General features: G+C 47.0%; 1 protein-coding gene across 1 annotated transcript in view; it reads right to left on the bottom strand.

The window, feature by feature from the left end:
• The window catches only part of VPS34 (vacuolar protein sorting 34), a 179,830-nt gene that overhangs the window by 31,255 nt on the left and 130,256 nt on the right, over positions 1–18,319 (bottom strand). Inside the window, exons 15-16 of the mRNA XM_087402441.1 lie at positions 16,579–16,722; positions 16,036–16,183 (exon numbers count right to left, since the gene is read on the bottom strand). Coding sequence (XP_087258567.1) covers positions 16,036–16,183; positions 16,579–16,722 — 292 coding nt within the window. The remainder of the gene's footprint in view (positions 1–16,035; positions 16,184–16,578; positions 16,723–18,319) is intronic.

Genomic DNA, 18,319 nt, shown 5'->3' with positions numbered 1-18,319 from the left:
GTTGTGATTTTTCTTGGGTTTGAAGGAATGTGTATTGAATATGTGGGGCATTAATTGCTTGGTATATGTTTTTTGGTAAAGGGAAAAGAGAGTGGTTTAATGCATGAGATGAGGTGACCAGTAAATGTGGGAGTTCTGCATGGATGTGCAAGCTGGCTACGTGATCAGGTGAAACGCTCAGAGGAAGAGGGGAGATGTCATGTTACTTGGTGGAAGATTGCTAGAGTTTCCAAAAGGGTGACAGATCCGTGGCTATCTCAAGGAGGGGGTTGGCATGCAAATGAAGGGGGGAGCCTAACATCGTAGGAGAGAAGGAAGTGAGAAGGGAGAAGGAAGAAGAGTGGTAGCAAAGAAACGCAGTTCAGCGTGACGTCCTTTTCTTCTTCAACGATGGAGTTCTAAGGGAACTGGACTCATCGTGAGGGTAGTGAAAGGCTGGTTGCTGATTGTGATTCGTTCTAAGGGAACTGGACGATTTCTTTGCGATACGTTCTTGTTGTTGTGATCATTTGCTGATTTGATCGTGGGACATTTCCTGAGAAGAAGGCTTGAGTGATGGGCTAGTTCACAACAATGGTTTCACGATCGAAGGAAAAATGTTCTTGCTGTTGAATTGAAAGGTGCTCCTACGTCATTCTCTGATTGACTCTGATTTCCTGATAGTAAGAGAGAAGAATGCCTTGCTGTTGGTGTCTTTCGTCCGTTGGTGTGGCGTGAGAACGATCACTATGCCAATTGATTGATCGAATTGCATTGAGACAAGAGTTTGTCAGGTTGTTGACTGATTTACGAGATTTGAGATTTCATTTGAGATTCTCCTTGGCTGCTCTTATGAAGTGACTGGATGGCAATAAGGCAGAGGCAGTTTAATATATGCGCTGATTTGTCTATGGATCTACCTACAACCACCTGATTGGTGGGTTGCTGATTTGACGAGGAAGCTGAATCGCTGACTTATGTTCGTCATTAAAAGAGTTTTTGCTGGCTCCATGTGCAATTTGGTTTGAGACAAGAAGACATCTGTGAAGCAGTACATGGTTGGTTCCTGATGCAGATACAGAGAGACTTTTCCCACTGAGCTGTGGGTTCGTTTCTTATATTTTGATGTTTCTTGCATTGTCAGAAGGTGCTTGTGGGTGTTACGTTATCCTGAGATTGCTATTTATTTTGGGATTGGTGGTTCATGGACCTTCTGCTTTGTGTCTGGGAAAAATTGCAATGAGCTTGTGTATGACACGATTCCTGTATTTTGGATCCATGCTTTGGATGGTGTGCTAGGCTACTATCTCTTGGAGCCAGTACACACTGAAGTTCTGATTCCATGATTGCCCCAGCCTCAATATCTTCCAGTTTGAAGATTATCTGTTGTTTTTTTAGCCATGTTCCTCTTTTGTTTTATCAACGGTTTTCATGTTCTCACCAAGAGGAGGGAGGAGGAGGAGGATACCTGGAGGAAGTGGATGGAAGTACTGGAAGTTGGAAGCTAGAGATGAGGTGGAAGTCAGGGAGTCAAAGAGGTGGGATAGGGATTGCTCCTCTTAGTGCAGTAAACTTATGGTCTTCCTAATGTATTGCTCTACAAAGCTTCTCTGCTTGTGAGCTAGCCAAAACAACCTACATGATGGTTTATTGATCTGTCGGACCTATGAAGGTTTTGGAAATTTTGAATAATCTTTCCATTGATTACTGTAATTTGAATATTATTTTCCGCCAACGCTTCACTACCACAATCGATGGTGGGGTGTTTTGAGCATGATGTATTACAATCTTTTGGTCTCGTAGACATTTCATAGCTCTCACTCTCTCTCGAGGAGACCGTGTCCCCAGCCACAGCACGAGACAGCTCGAAAGATGCAGATACGAGATATTTTCACAGCTCACCAAGGAGCCATCACTGTACTAGGCTTCGGGTTCTGAGTCCCAGCTCCGTGACTAGCTTGATTCAGTTTGCACTTGATTAATTATGATCATTATGATTATGATTTTGCTAGTATAGATTAGTACTCAGCAAGGGCCCTAGTGCGCCCTTTGCTCCAGCCCACTTAGGCTTGTATGAGTCTATACTTTTTTGTGCACTTTGTCCCATAGGCCCGCGAGGCCTCTTGCGGACATTAATACACCTCTCTCTCTCTCTCTCTCTCTCTCTCTCTCTCTCTCTCTCACCACTTGGGACCATACCCTGTAATAGCTTGTACGATGATGAGTGTAAAGCTTTACGCCGTCAACTCAGATTCAAAACCAGAAACAGTCTTCTGAGTGAACCAGACACGCTATGCGAGTACCGTCGACTGGTATACGCAGAAACAAACTAGACTTTGTTCGCTGGAACGAGGAGGAGCTACTAAGCATTATGTTTAGTAACAACTCTAAGGACTTTTGGCGGAGATTTCTAGAGGGACGGCCCCCTTCACCACTCACTGACACCCAGGTGTGGTTTGATTATGCACGCACACTCTATGATATTCCCAATCAGCCAGCCCCTAACCTCTCACATATGCCACGCCCCACATCTTGCACCCTCTTCACTAGGGGGAGGGGGTAAAGGATGCTACAATGAAACTTCATAATGGCCGAGCGAAGGATCATGAGGGACTATGCACTGAGTTCATTGCATATGGGATTAACCTCCTAGCCCCGATCTTAGAAAGCTATTTAATGAAGCTGTTTGTTTGGGATTTCCATGCACCTGGACCATTAACACTATCTCACCCATTCCCAAGGCAGGGGATCTCATGAATCTGGAGAACTATAGGACCATTATGATTAGACATGTCATGTCCAAGATTTATGCATCAGTACTTGATTCCGAGGTCAGCAGTTTTGTGGAGGGTCGAGGACTTAAAGCAACAGGACAGGCCAGATTCCGACATGATCATGGGACCATGGACCACATTCTCACGCTCATATGTATCATCGAGGAGGTGAGGACACGGAAGCAGAGGGTTTACTGTTGCTTTGTTAATTTCCCCAAAACATTTGACACGGTTTCGAGAGCCCGCCTCATACGGCGCCTACAGGATTTGGGTTACGACCAGGAAATCATTTAGGCTGTCATGGCACTTTAGGAGAGACTTTCAGGCAGAGTCCGAGCAGAATCTGGGTGGACAGACGAGATCATGAGCACTATCGGGATCAAACAAGGGTGTCCATTATCACCTACCTTGTTTAGCCTATACATTGATGAGCTTGAGAGAATGATGCAGACCCAGGGGGGGTAGTTTTCTCCCTTGCAGGCACGCTGATCCAGATATTGCTTTACGCAGATGACGTGGCTCTCTTGTCTTCCTCCGTAGAGGGGCTCCAGAGACACCTTGACGCAGAGTCTCATGAATTGAAGGTCAACCTGGACAAAACCAAGGTTATGATCTTTAATACATCTCGAGCCGTCATGCGCCAGGAGCAGTTCACATTTGATGGGTCATCTGTTGAGGTAGTTTCATCATACACTTATCTTGGGGTCGTCTTTTCCGGACCCATCTTCACTATGAGACCTGTTGGGGTAAAGGCACCTTGCCACCCTTTTGAAGTTATGACACCTATGACTGTCTTAAGACAGTCATAGGGTGAAAAACCTAATCCTAATAAAACCTATGAGTTTGTGGTGTGGCTCAACACTTTTTACACCCACACTTTTGTGTCTCCCCCTCTCTCTCTCTCTGTCTTCGTCGTTCCACTCCCTCTCCCTTTCCCTCTCAACTGGTATCAGAGCCTCTACCTCTCCCTCTCCACTCAGGTCTATCCCTCTACCCCTTCCTCTCCCCTCGGGCCTAGTGCCCTCAGTGGCTAGCAGGGCGGCAACGCGAGCAGATCGGGGCAGCGCCAGCGCGCGCGGGCAGAGCAGGGCAGCGTGCAAGCGACGCGCGCGGGTAGCGCGGGGCAGCGCGTGCGAGCGGGCGCAGCCGCGCATGCAGCAGCAGCGGCTAACTGCTGCTAGCTGCGCACCGCACAGCACCGGCGGCCGCAGCCTACCAGGCGCGCGCAGCGCGCAACACATGCTGCTACAGCCCTTTGTACGGTCAGGTACGATCATCCGTACCGACTGTATGGACGCCGTACAGGCGGTCGTACTGTACAGACGCCGCCGTACGGTCGCTGCGTCAGGGAGGTACAGGTCGGATTTTTTGTTTTGGGATTTGTGCTCTCGCAGGTACAGGGTACAGCAGGTACCCTACGCAGGAACAGCAGGTGCAGGAGGCACATTTTTTTTTTGGGGTAGAAGGAAACAAAGAGATCACTCTGCTCTTCATTCCCGGTTGTTCAGTTCTCAAAACTGTGTTGTTGAGGTCCTCGTGCTTGAGGTGACTAGTGCCACAGTGTAGTGGTTGCACAGTTATTTTGTTTCGGGAAGGTCCAATGCCTTGATTTTGCAGAGGGCATTTATGCTTTTGCTAAGTGCAAATCTCAGCTTTCGGGTGACAATTTCAAAGGGCTTTTGCCTAGCAGTTTATGCAGTGTATGCCTTGAGGCAGTGTGGAGCCAGGGTGCTCACATTGGTCTTGTTTCCGCAGTGTATTCAGTGACATTTCTTGCAGGTCACATTCTGTGTACGACACCTTGAAAAATCTCAGTTGGGCCACGCTTGGCCAGGGCGCATCGAGTTTACTCGGTCCTTAACTGTCCATCGTTGACAGTGCTCAAAAGATTTTCTCTTCAGTGTTTGTACGTTGGGATCTGTGTTGTTACTGTGTACACAGGGCCGTTTATGCATTCCATTGTCAGGTGAAAGTGCCAGGAGAGCGCTGTATTTTGTATGCTACCTTAGTGTTGAGGTGTTTTTCACTTGGTACACGTGTCAAATCAAGGGGCTTTTGACCACATTTTGCTTGTGAGCACTTGAGTTACTGTTTGAGACCTTCAGATGCCTTTTATCCCCTTGGCAGAAGGGTGATTGCTTGGGATTTGTCCCATTCTTTGTTGCAGGTTTGTGACAGGCTGAGGTGTTTGGAGCCTCTTTTCAGTGAACAAAACAGTGTATGACAAGTGGTTTATGCATATAAAATCAGTGCAATACCTCATCTGAGGTGGGAGAAGTGTCCAGGACAGCAGTGTTTTGTGCTTCGTCAGCTGATGATGCACTAATAAAGCACTTGTGGAACAGCTGCAGCATTCTGAAGTTACTGTTTTGTGCCTATTTGAGCACGGTACAGTGACTGGAGGGAAAATTTTCTGTTTTGCTGCAGATTTTTTTTTGACAGTAAAAACAGCACTATTGTGAGTGCTCCTGGCTCTTGATAGAGCAGGTTTTCTTAGAAATCAGAATTTTATTTAGTCATTTTTTGACTTACAGGGAGTCAGGTACTTTCCTTATTTGATATGGCATCAAGGGGAAGTGAATCTTCAATTCTGAACATAAAGAAATTGGAAGGGGCACACAATTATGCATTATGGGCAGAACAGTGTTTGAATGTACTTCTGCTAAAGAAGATTTCTAAGCCCATAAGGGTGAAGGGTGTCAAGCCATCTGGGATGTCAGATGATGAGTGGGAGGAACTTGATTTGTCCGCTAGGGCTGCTATCATGCTTACTCTCAGTGATTCTCTTGTGTTCAATGTTCAGGCTGAAAAGACCTCTTATGGCCTATGGCAGAGGCTAGAAGAGTTGTATGCCCAAAAGAGTTTAGCCAGTAAGGTTTATTGGTTGAAGAAGCTTGTTGATCTTCGCATGAAGGAAGGTACAGCTATGACCTCACACTTGAGTGAGTTCAATGCCATCTATACACAGCTTATTGCACAGGGATTGAACCTTGTGATGAGGAGTTCAAGGCCACTTTCTTGTTGTGTACCCTCCCTGAGAGTTGGGACACTTTCAAGACCACCCTGTCTAATTCAAATGTCACTCTTATGTATGCTGATGTGGAGAGCTCTCTCCTTATGGAGGAGATGAGCAGGAAGAATAATATGGGCAGCAAGTCTTCCAATGCTTTGCAGGTACAGGAAAGAGGTAGGACTCAGCAGAAAGGGAGATCTGCTGGAAAGTCCAAATCCCGCAGTCAGTCCCGTGGCAAAAAGGATATTGAATGCTTTTACTGTGGCAAGAAGGGACATGTGAAGTCTAAGTGCTTCAAGTTTATACGGGATCAGAAAGCCAAGAAGGTAGTGGAAGCAAAGGCAAAGGCAAGGCCAAGGCAGATGACTTGGATACAGTGAATGTTGCAGCAGAGGACAGTGAAAGTGACAGACATGATGTTTTATGCTCTTCTGCTGTAATTGCACATACATTGGTTATTGATGGCCATGACATGCACACCTGGCTCTTGGATTCAGGTGCTTCTTTTCATGTTACTCCTCATAGGGAGTGGTTTACTTCCTACACAGGTACTCATGGAGTTGTTCACCTTGGGAACAACTATGCATGTCAGATTGCAGGGATTGGCAGTATACAGATAGTATTCCTTGATGGACGCATATTTATGCTTGATGGTGTTCGCCATGTGCCGCAAATCAAGAAAAATCTGATTAGCACTGGCTTGTTGGATGACAGTGGTTACCACACCACATTTGGGGATTCCAAATGGGTGATTACTGATGGCCAGGCTGTAGTGGCTGAGGGTTATAAGAGTGATACCTTGTACCCTCTTTATGTTTCCAGTGTAGGTAATCATGTTGTTGCCATAACCGAGCTGCCAAAGGTTTCATTGTGGCATAGCCGGTTGGGACACATGTCCGTTAAAGGAATGCAAGAACTGTCACGTTTGGGTTATCTGCCGTCTCTTTCATTTTCAGATTTGCCTACTTGTGATCATTGCATATTTGGCAAGCATTCTATGACTCCTCATAAGAGGAGAACTCCCCAAAATAGAGCACCGCTTGATCTAGTGCACACAGATTTGTGTGAGATGCCACAGCTATCACTAGGGGGTGCAAAGTATTTCATTACTTTTATTGATGATGCCACACGCAAAGTGTGGGTCTATTTGTTGAAGCATAAAAACGATGCCTTAGATGCTTTCAAGAAGTTTGTCGCTCAGGTTGAGAATCGGACAGGTCGCAGGCTGAAATGCCTTAGATCCGATAATGGGGGTGAGTATGTGTCACATGCTTTTGTACAGTTTTGCGAAGCTAAGGGCATTAAACAGGAACTCACAGCCCCTCATAATGCATCTCAAAATGGTGTGAGTGAGCGGATGAATCGAACTATTCAGGAGAAGGTTCGATGTATGTTGTCTTATGCTGCATTGCCCCATGGCTTTTGGGTAGAAGCCGTGCAAACAGCAGTTCACCTAATTAACAGGTCGCCGAATAAGGATTTGGAGTTGAAAGTGCCAGAGGAGGTGTGGTCTGGCAAGCCACCTTCATATAAGCACTTACGTGTGTTTGGCTGCGAGTGCTTTGCTCATATACACAAAGAACTGCGCACCAAACTGGAGCCAAAGTCTTCCAAATGCATCTTTATGGGTTATGGTGACGAAGGTGAAATGGGGTACAGGTTATGGGATCCCGTCAAACGGAAGATTATACGCAGCAATGATGTCATCTTTAAAGAGGATAGTGTACACAAAGAACCCGTGCAACCTGTGGAATACAGGAGGGTTGTTTATGATGATGTCGGACAGCAAAGAATGCCCATTAATATGCAGCAGCAGGCTGCTGTAGATAACCCTGTTCAAGAGGGTATACAGGCTGAAAATCAGCCAGACAATTTTGCCAATGATGCACCACTGGATATGCCAGCAAATGGGGCCGTAGAACAGCCAAATATGGTGGTACAGCCACCCGTCATGCATGACGAACAGGCTAGACAGCAGCCTAATCTGGAACATTTTGTTAGGAGGAGCACCCGTGTACAACGGCCTCCTGACAAGTTTGTTCCAGGAGCCAATAATGTGGCTGATTTTATCATGCTGACAGATTGTGGTGAGCCTTCCGGCTTCAAGGAAGCTATGGGAAGAACAGAGAAAAGGAAGTGGGAGAAAGCTATGCAGTCAGAAATGGACTCCCTACTTCAAAATGATACATGGGACTTGGTGCAGCTACTTGCAGGCAGAAAGGTTTTGCCATGCAAATGGGTTTACAAAGTCAAAGTGGATTCAAATGCTTTACCGAGGTATAAGGCCAGATTGGTTGCCAAGGGATTTAAGCAGGAGAAGGGCATTGACTTTGATGAGATCTTTTCCCCTGTCGTCAAGATGACTACTTTGAGAGCAGTGTTAGCTCTTGTTGCTCATGAGGACATGGATTTATGTCAGATGGATGTGAAGACTGCTTTTCTTCACGGAGATCTCCATGATGAGATCTACATGAGTCAGCCAGAGGGAAAGAGCAGCTTGTGTGTAAGCTCAAGAGGAGCTTGTATGGACTCAAGCAGGCATGGTACAAGAAGTTTGATGCCTTCATGCAGTCCCAAGGGTATCATAGGTGTGAGACCGATCACTGCTTGTACACCAAACGGGCAAAGGATGGCAGTTTGATGCTACTCATTCTATATGTGGATGACATGCTGATTGCCAGCAAATCTCAGCAGGAGATTAGTGCTTTGAAGAAACAACTGCATAAGTCTTTTGACATGAAAGACTTGGGTGATGCAAATCATATTCTTGGTATGCGGATTATCCGTGACAGGTCCAAGGGAATTTTGTTTCTGTCACAGAAAGAGTACATTGACAAAGTACTGCAGAGGTTTAAAATGGAGGGGGGGAAGTCTATTAGTACCCTGTTGCCTCCACATTTAAAACTCAGCAGTAAGGACAGCCCCAGATCAGATGATGATAAGGCTGAAATGGCCAAGGTTCCGTATGCATCTGCAGTTGGTTCTTTGATGTATGCTATGGTTGCCACTCGTCCGGATATTGCTTTTGCGGTGGGAGTCATCCGCAGGTATATGGCAAATCTAGGCAAGCGGCACTGGGAAGCAGTGAAAGGTGTCTTGAGGTATCTCAAGGGTACCAAAGACTTGTGCATGTGCTATGGTAGGCAGGATGCATTGGTGCATGGTTTTATAGATTCAGACCATGCAGGGAATGCAGATAACCGGAAGTCTACTACCGGTTATATTTTCACATTTGCAGGAGGTGCTATATCATGGGTGTCTCGGTTGTAGAAATGCATTGCACTGTCAACCACTGAAGCTGAATATGTTGCAGCCACTGAGGCTTGCAAGGAAGCAATATGGCTTACTTGGCTGGTGGGAGATTTGGGCATTACAGGAGATATGCCAGTTTTGCATTGTGATAGTCAGAGTGCTATCATGACGGCAAAGAATCCAGTCTTTCATCAAAAGACCAAGCACATAGATGTGAAATACCATTTCATCAGGGAGGTACTGGAAGACAAGCGACTTGAGCTTGTGAAGGTGCATACTGATGATAATCCTGCAGATTTGCTCACTAAGAGCTTGCCTACAGAGCGGTTTGCACATTGCCGCCACATCATGGGATTAGGATGAGACCATTCTTATTTTATGGTCTTGTATACAGTAGCTGTATATTACTGTAATTTTTATTCTTTTCTCCCCTTTAGGCACATTGGCCTTTAGGTGGGAGGTTGTTGGGGTAAAGGCACATTGCCACCCTTTTGAAGTTATGACACCTATGACTGTCTTAAGACAGTCATAGGGTGAAAAACCTAATCCTAATAAAACCTATGAGTTTGTGGTGTGGCTCAACACTTTTTACACCCACACTTTTGTGTCTCCCCCTCTCTCTCTCTCTGTCTTCGTCGTTCCACTCCCTCTCCCTTTCCCTCTCAAGACCCGCGATGCAGGCACGCTTAAGTAAAGGATATGCTTCACTGACTAAACTAGAGAGGCAGTGCTTCTGCTCTCACTTTCAGGATCCACGGACCAAAGGGTTGCTTTTTGACTCCTTGGTCCGGTCCAGCCCCCATTATAGCTAGATGCTGCATTTCAGGTCATCACGTATCTGTACCGAGTCAGGGTGTATGGGGATTACACCTCTGGGCATAGCAGGCTACCTTGGTTAGCACTGTCCTCTTCTATGGCACTTGCAGCAGGAGGAGACCAAAGGTGCTGGTATGCACGCATAGAGAGATGGTCCGAGGGACTGGGGCTCCACATGGACAGGCTACCCCCATTCCATTATAGCATGGATGCTCCGTTTTCTCCCCTCCTATCACACGAAGCCAACCAGGTTATCCGTGAGGGTCTATTACAGCTACACACATTCTGGACCTGGCTGGGCCCGAGTGATCTTCCAGTGAAGCTGGGCTTCTACAGAGATCACTTCTTACATATCACAACGGAGGTTTCATTGACCCACCAAGGTACACTCATATTTATTTACCCCTCTCACTGAGGATCTCTCTTGGGCAGTTCCGGGTCTCTTCACATAGCCTTCGTATCAAGAGCGGCAAAGCTGAGCGACTATCCAGGGAGAGGCGCATATGCACTTTGTGTGACATGCAGGAGGTTGAGAGACAGAGGAGCAATTCATCTTCAGGTGTCCTATTTACTATGAGATCCACGGGTGTTTCTACTGCCTCTTCAGAGATAGCTATGGGGTTTCGGCTCGATTCATCTCCTACCCAGACCAACAATGTTTGGCAGGTTTCGTTCATGAGGCACTCAGACTCCACGAGAGAATACTTCGAGCACGGAGACAAGAGTAGACTTCTTCCTTGGCTAATCCCTCTCAAAGTTCTATCACATAGTTTTTCCAGCCAGATCACATGGACACCCATGGGACGAGGCCTCGACATGACCGTGACCCAAAGCCTGTGACTTGACAGCTCAGACAAAGGTTGACACACAGATCACACTTGGGGACATCCCCTCCATGTTTAGAGTTGGGTCTCGTCCAACGGGGGTCACAGTAGCCTTGGTTAGACGCAAACATATGACCAGGAGACATGCTAGGGCTGCATCTTTGAGTGGCCGACAACACTCTATCGCCAATTTCATGCCCCCATTACCACACATGATGATGAGATAGTCGACTACCGACATGACATGACTATGTTGTATTTAGGATTTAGTACTGACATTCTGCATACTTTGCATTTGCATTGGTGTGGATGCTCGTTTAGTAGCTCCACCACCACAGCTCGTTTGTACCAAGTTTTTCACAGTCTCAAAGACCCATCAATCTTCCGAAGACTTTAATAATCTCCGTCTCTATCTCTGTCTCTCTCTCTCTCTCTCAACCCACTGCCCCTCCTCCTTGCTCTCCTCTCAACACTCTACCTAGCCTCTCGGCGTACCTGACAACCCAATGTAGCCCGTCGTCAGCGTCGTCACGTCAGTGTAGCCCTCGTTGTCAACGTCAGCATGGCCGTCAATCGTCAATGTCAACGTAGCCCATCCCGTACCATAGTGTATCCCACCGAAGCCTTTTCGTCAACATAGCCTCGTTGTCAGCTTCAACGTAGCCCTTAGCGTATCCGGTATCCCGTATATTTCAGCAACATGCAGCTCCGCTAGAAGGGTCAATTCATGGCTTACCTCAACAAAGTTGAGAAGATGGATGCCAATAGGATACCGCAGAAGGCAATGGAAGCTACGCAAATCATGAAGTGGATGGAAGCATGGGAATGAAGTGGGAAGGAGGGAATGAAGTGGATGGAAGCACGAGATTTAACCACTGCTGATATACTAGAAGATGCATGTGAAATTAGGGAGATAGTAAGGCAGACAATGCTACAAAAAACTATGGCCAAACCTGGGGACAAAAATGCAGTTCTACAAACAGGAAATTAACTCAAGGGACAGCTACGAAATGCAAAAATACCTCGGGTAAGACATATCAATGTCTTAAAGGCATCTAATCTGCAAAATCAGAGCCATTTCACATGATCTAGAGGTGGAGAGGGGAGACCCACGATCCCAAGAGAGTAAGGACATGCAAAATCTGTCCCACATGGGAGGTAGAAAATGAGCTGGTACTCCTAAGTTGTAGAGCCTATGCACACATCAGAGAAGGTGATCGGGACAGCAGAGACAATTTGACAAATCTGCTATAGCAGCCAACCAAAAAGCTAGTAAACTAATTAAAAGAAGTCCTAGAACACCGCAACAAGGTACTAGGACTAGCACACAAGCTAGCCTCACGAGTACTCACTACATAGCAAGTTTGTCATATTTTCTTCCGTTAGATTTAAGGGATCACTATTAGGTAATAGTGATCGCCAGTCCCATAGATCTGAAGTGTCTCACGTGGGCTATAATACCAACGCCAGGACGAGTTCGTGACAGGCACCACTCCTGGACTTCCGAGACGACTCTATCATGCTTCTAGACATGGACCTAGACGGAGCAGGTATGACTAGGACCTCATTGGACCGACACGGGCCTGTTACACCATATGGACACGCGCTCCTTGATTTGGGCAGGATGCATGATCTCATCATCTACAACGGGCTCAACCTATGGCCCTCCTCAGGTGGTTTTACTTGCTTCCCACACGGGGGGGCACTAGTGTAGTAGATTACATCATGGGATCCCCTACCTTCACTTCATGTATCACTGACTTCACCGTAGCACCACTCCCTCCAGGAGCTGATCACACATACCTATTCTTCACTATCGCCACCCCATGCTTAGCCACACCACACACACCACATAGGAAGCACGACACCTACACGACATACACTTTGATCACAGCCTCTCACCGGCCTACTCTGGACGCCTAAACAGACTCCTAACCTACATCGATCACAGACCACTCATAGAGGACCGTGCTGCTCTGATTAGTCGCACACTCCACGAGGTTGCCCTCCAAATCTTTCCCCACACCACACGGTCCACTAGACCACCACCTCTTGGTTCTATACCTTGCAACAATTGGTACGATGCGGAGTGCAAGGCTTATCGCCGATAGCTCCGACTTGAAACCAGATGTCACCTCCCGAACACACCAGACACGGTACGCAAGTACCGACGTCTCGTACGTCGAAAGAAGCAGGCTTTTCTGGGTCAAAATGAGGAGGAGCTGCTGCACATCTTGTACAGCAACAACTCTAAGGAATTTTGACGGAGATTCCTTGAGCGTAGGTCCCCATCACCCCTCACCGATACGAGATTCTAGCACACGTATGCACACCATCTATATGATGTCCCACACCAGCCCACTCCAGACCTCATACACACACCACGTCCCACCACTTGCACATTGTTCACCAGAGAGGGAGTCAAGGACGCGACATTGAAACTACACAATGGCCGAGCTAAGGATCACAAGGGGCTATGCACTGAGTTTATCGCATCTGGGATCGACACGTTAGCCCCGATCCTAGCAAAGCTATTCAATGACGCTGTTTGCCTTGGCTTCCCCCGGACTTGGACACTCAACACCATCACCCCCATCCACAAGGTAGGGGATCCCATGGACCCGAGTAACTACAGGACTATCATGATTGGACATGTGATGTCCAAGATCTACGCAGCTGTATTGGATGCATCGGTCAGCCTGTTCGCAGAGATGAGAGGGCTCAGAGCAGAGGGTTAGGCCGGTTTTAGGCGAGACCATGGGACTATGGATCACATACTCACACTCAGAAGTGTCATTGAGGAGGCCAGATCACGGAAGGAGAGGGTATACTGTTGCTTTGTGGATTTCCGCAAAGCCTTTGACACAATACCTCGAGCTCGTCTTATCACACGCCTACAGACACTGGGATTTGATCAAGAGATCATCTGGGCAGCCATGGCACTGTATGAGAGAGTCTCAAGCCGAGTTCGTACAGGCGCAGGTTGGACAAATGAGATCCTGAGTACCATAGGGGTCAAACAGGATTGTCCCTTATCACCGACCCTGTTTGGCCTCTACATCGATGAGCTTGAGACTTTCATGGGGACGTTCGGAGGGACCAGTTGCTCACTTGCCGGGATCATCATCAGGATTCTTCTTTATGCAGATGACGTGGCACTCTTGTCGTCCACACCCGAGGGGCTCCAACGACACCTGGATGCACTGCAGGCTTTTTGTTTATCCCATGTTTTGGACATCAACCTTGGCAAGACCAAGGTCATGATCTTTAACACCTCTCGAGCAAACATGCAACTGAAACAGTTTACTTTTACTTTGGGTGGGTCACCAGTTGAGATCGTATCCTCATACACTTACTTGGGGGTCATCTTCTCCGGCCCGATCTTCACGATGAGACCAGCGATGCAGGCCAGACTAAGCAGGGGATACGCCTCACTGGCTCGGCTAGAGAGACAGTGCTTTCACTCCCACTTCTAGGACCCTCGGACCAAGGCTCGACCAAGGCTCTTTTCTTCGACTCCTTGGTTCGACCAGCCGGTATGTATGGCAGCCCTTGTTGGGGGCCTGACATGTTAGAGATAGAGTGGACACGGGTGGAGCGCTTGCAGATCCTCATGCTCTCACGGATGATCCGGGGGAAACCGTATGTACCACATCACATCATTCAGGCCGAGTTTGGTGCCTCTCCACTCCAACTAGATGCATCCTTTCAGACCATCACATATCTACATCGGGTTAGATCATATGGGGACTGCACGTCAGGGAGATAGAGGTTGCCATGGTTGGCTCTCGATTCCTCCATGAGGTTGGCAGCAGAGGGAGACGAGCCATGCTGGTATGCACGGACTCACAGATGGTTTGTGAGACTAGGGTTCCACATCGATAGAATACCTCCTTTTCAGTACAGTTTAGATGCCCCTCCGGTACTCCCACCCACCATCCTGATTGGGCCACATACCAACCAGGTCATTCGAGAGGATCTCCTGCAGCTACACACCTTTAGGACCTGGTTGGAGCCGAGGGAGCTTTCAGTGAAGCTGAGTTTCTACAGAGATTACTGTCTTCGCATTTCGGAGGAGGGATTCATCACACCACCGGGGTACACTGAGCTTCATATGCCTCACTCACTAGGGATCTCCATCAGACAATTTCGGGTATCATCACACCGCCTCCGCATAGAGAGCGGCAGAGCAGAGGGGGTTCCTAGGAAGCATCGCTTATGCATATTGTGCGACTGTCAGGAGGTTGAGTCAGAGGAGCATTTTATTTTCAGGTGCCCAGTGTACTACGAGATCTGAGGTCGCTACCATTGCCTCTTCAGAGATGGCTCCAGGCTCCTTTCCAGATTCCTCGCCTACCCAGATCAGGGTGCCTCGCGGCCTTCATTCACGAGGGAATCCGACATAGAGAGTACTTACTCAGGCGACGGGGCTTGGCCACATCATCAGACACCTCTCAAAGCAGGATCACAGAGTTCTTCCCATCGAGTGACATTGATAGCCGCCGACGTGACAGAGACCCCGACCCGACGATCGCAGCACGACACACGAGACATGGAGGGGACACACAGATCACTCTGGGAGACCTCCCGTCATTGTTTAGACCCGGGATACGTCCCACGGGAGTCACGGTGGCTTTGGTCTTGCGTCGAGCCTCGTCCAAGAGACCGAGACGCACGGCACCCCTTGACGGGCACCAGTGTCCCATCACCGGCTATGCACCAGCCAGGGGGACATGACATACGGAGGATTCCGCTCCGCTCCAGTCCTTTTCTTTTCATTGTTACATCCAGATGTATTTGATTATGTATGATCAGACTTAGGATTCAGCACGGGTGATGATGCTCGTTTCAATAGCTCCACCCTTACTGTAATTTGTATCAGGTTTTCTTTCAGTCTCATAGACCAATCGGTCTTCCGAAGACTCTAATAAAATTTCTTTCTTTCTTTCTTATATCATCTCTCTCTCTAGACCATGGCACTTGTTCACTGCAATGTTACAGCTAGGAGATCCCAGCAGGCTGTACATGCTGATGGCCGCCAGTGCCCTATTACCGTATTTTTGCCCCTGCAGCATCCTCACACATCGACGCTGTCCTCCTAGCATTGACACTCTCGCCGGCTTCCACTCAAAGAGTCTTTTTTCCTTTTATGTACTGACGCCGTTATGGGAAGGATTATGGATTCTTGATTTTGTATGCATCCTGGGTGTTGATGCCTGTTTAGTGGCTCCACTCATCAATTCATTGTATCAGTTTCTTTTAGTTTCATAGACCCTTTTTGGTCTTCCAAAGAATTTAATAGACTCTCTCTCTCTCTCACTCACTCAGACACACAACACACACACACACACAAAAAAGGTGGATTATTCCTGCATACCTTCAAAATTTCCTTCTCTGGGTCAGCAGCAATATCTGGAATATTTGCACCAGCCATCAAGTGGAATAAATTCAAAATAAGATTGCTTGATTTCCTTAGGATATTGTAGGCCTCACAGCAATAAGATTTAAAACGGCCATAGTGATGACTGCAAACATCATGTCCAACTTAAGTGAGAATTCTATTGCCCTTCCAAAACATGCTCCACTCAATTTGCACATGAATAACGAATTGCAGCCCAATAACTAACTTAGCTAGACCTTATTCTTAAACCTTGACTTCTAGAAGTATTTTTTAAAACTTTTAGGTTGGAACATTGGAAGATTCAATTTCATGCCTCCACATTACATCGCAGTTATTAAAGTGCAGAGAAGTGACTGATTAAACACTAGAGAATACCATACAGTCCATTAAAAGAAACGTAGGTTTTCAATAAAAACACCATCGCAATGCCCTAACAAATGCTACATGGGACATCGAGTCTTAAATAAATAAAAGAAGATAGTAGCGTAATGGAATTTCACACATCAATGTACTATTTACCTCTCAGCTCCACCCATTGCTTCCACCATTTCCTTGCATAGTTTCATGGGAGGTGGAAAAGGTTTGGGATCTCGACCAAGGATAAAACCAAAGTCAACATGGAAAAGTCGGCCATCATCTATAAGCAAAAGATTGTCGAGGTGCCTGCAATATGTCACCGCGCCTCCCATTAACAATCTCTCTCTCTCTCTCTCTCTCTCTCTCTCTCTCTCTCTCTCATATAGTGAAATATTCGACGATGCCTCTTCTTTGTGGCACGTTGATTTTGTGCTATCTTGTATGCAGAGTTCTTGATGTCCCATGGGCCCATTTTGGCCTTTAGTGGACAATAATACACTTTCTTTCTTTCTTTCTTTCTCTCTCTCTCTCATATAGTGAAATATTGACAAAGATCAAAGCAGCTTGCCCAACATTGAATGGTTGGATGATGACGACTCCAAGCCAGCTTCTATTGCACACTATAAAGGTCATGCAATCCTTATACTGAAATCAAAAGATATGCAGATCAAGCTTCTTCGACAATCTTACAAGCTGAAGGGTACCAAAGTATGGATAGTTGAGGAGCTTACACAAGCTCAACTCAAGAATAAGGCAGCTGAATTAGCTCAAGTCAGGGCTGCCAGAAAGGATGGAAAATGGGCAGTTCACCGTGAAGGCGTAGCCCTAATCAGAGAGTTTAAATCAAAACCAAAAGACTCTCAGTCTTAAACTGATGTATGGCTGTTTACTCTTCCAGACTATTATGTAGGTACTCTAAATGATGGGGGTTGCTTTTGCACTCCTTGGGAACAAAATCTGCCTCGTGCTGATAGATAAAATCGACAGCTTGGAGGCCACCAATGTGGCCCTATTGGCTGAGAAAGCGCATGTCGACAAAACAGTGGCTCGGATTCTGAAACAAGGTGGGAAGATACAAGAAGAATGGAGTAAGGAGAAGGCCAGGAAAGAAGAATGGGAGAAGGAGAGAGGAGAATGGGAAAATGAGCAGACCAAGCTACAAGACCAAGTACACACATTGGGGACTGAGCTACAACAAATGAAGGGCAAGCAAGTAACATCAGATGGAAAAAACAAAGTTATGGATGAGCTCAAAGCAGAAAATGCAGCTCTTAAGAAAGCGATGGAGGCCATGCAAACTACCATGAATGGTAAGCATACTGAGTTCGCACAACAGCTCAACAAGGGGAAAGAAGTGATGCTTGAATGGACAGAAGTTGTTAAAAAGGGATCAGCAGCTCCCAAAAAAGAGTTCATTTCTGAGACACTAGAGGAAGAGAAAAGACAGGCCGGTAAAGCAATGAATGTCCTAGTTAGAGGTTTCACAGTTGGGAGATACCCCAATGGTAGATGCTCAAGCCCTATTTGCCAAGCTGGGAGTCAACCTTACATGTGAGGCAGCTTGGAGGGTAGGGAAGACGGAGATACCAACAAGACCATTAGTGCTGAAACTCCGAACTGCAATCGATAGGTCCAACCTCATAAGCATGTGAGCATCCCTGAAGGGGACCAAAATCTACTTGGATGATGACCTCACCCTTCTACAGCAGGAGCAAAGAAGGGAAGGCATGACACGGGTAATGGCAGCAAGGGAAGCAGGGAAATGGGCTGCCTACAGGGATGGCAAAGTGATTATTCGAGAAAGAGCTGATAGAGGTGATAAGGGAGAAGGGGAGAAGGAAGAGGGGGAACTATGACGGTGTTAGAGTCGGGAGGGGAGTGCACAAAACAAGCTGAGTATGGC

This window comes from Dipteris shenzhenensis, chromosome 31, assembly GCF_047967505.1.
Source record: "Dipteris shenzhenensis isolate YYH24624 ecotype China chromosome 31, Dip_SZ_1.0, whole genome shotgun sequence".
Taxonomy (NCBI): Eukaryota; Viridiplantae; Streptophyta; class Polypodiopsida; order Gleicheniales; family Dipteridaceae; genus Dipteris; species Dipteris shenzhenensis.
The sequence above is the reverse complement of the archived record's forward strand: the minus strand, read 5'-3'. Positions and strand labels throughout refer to the sequence as shown.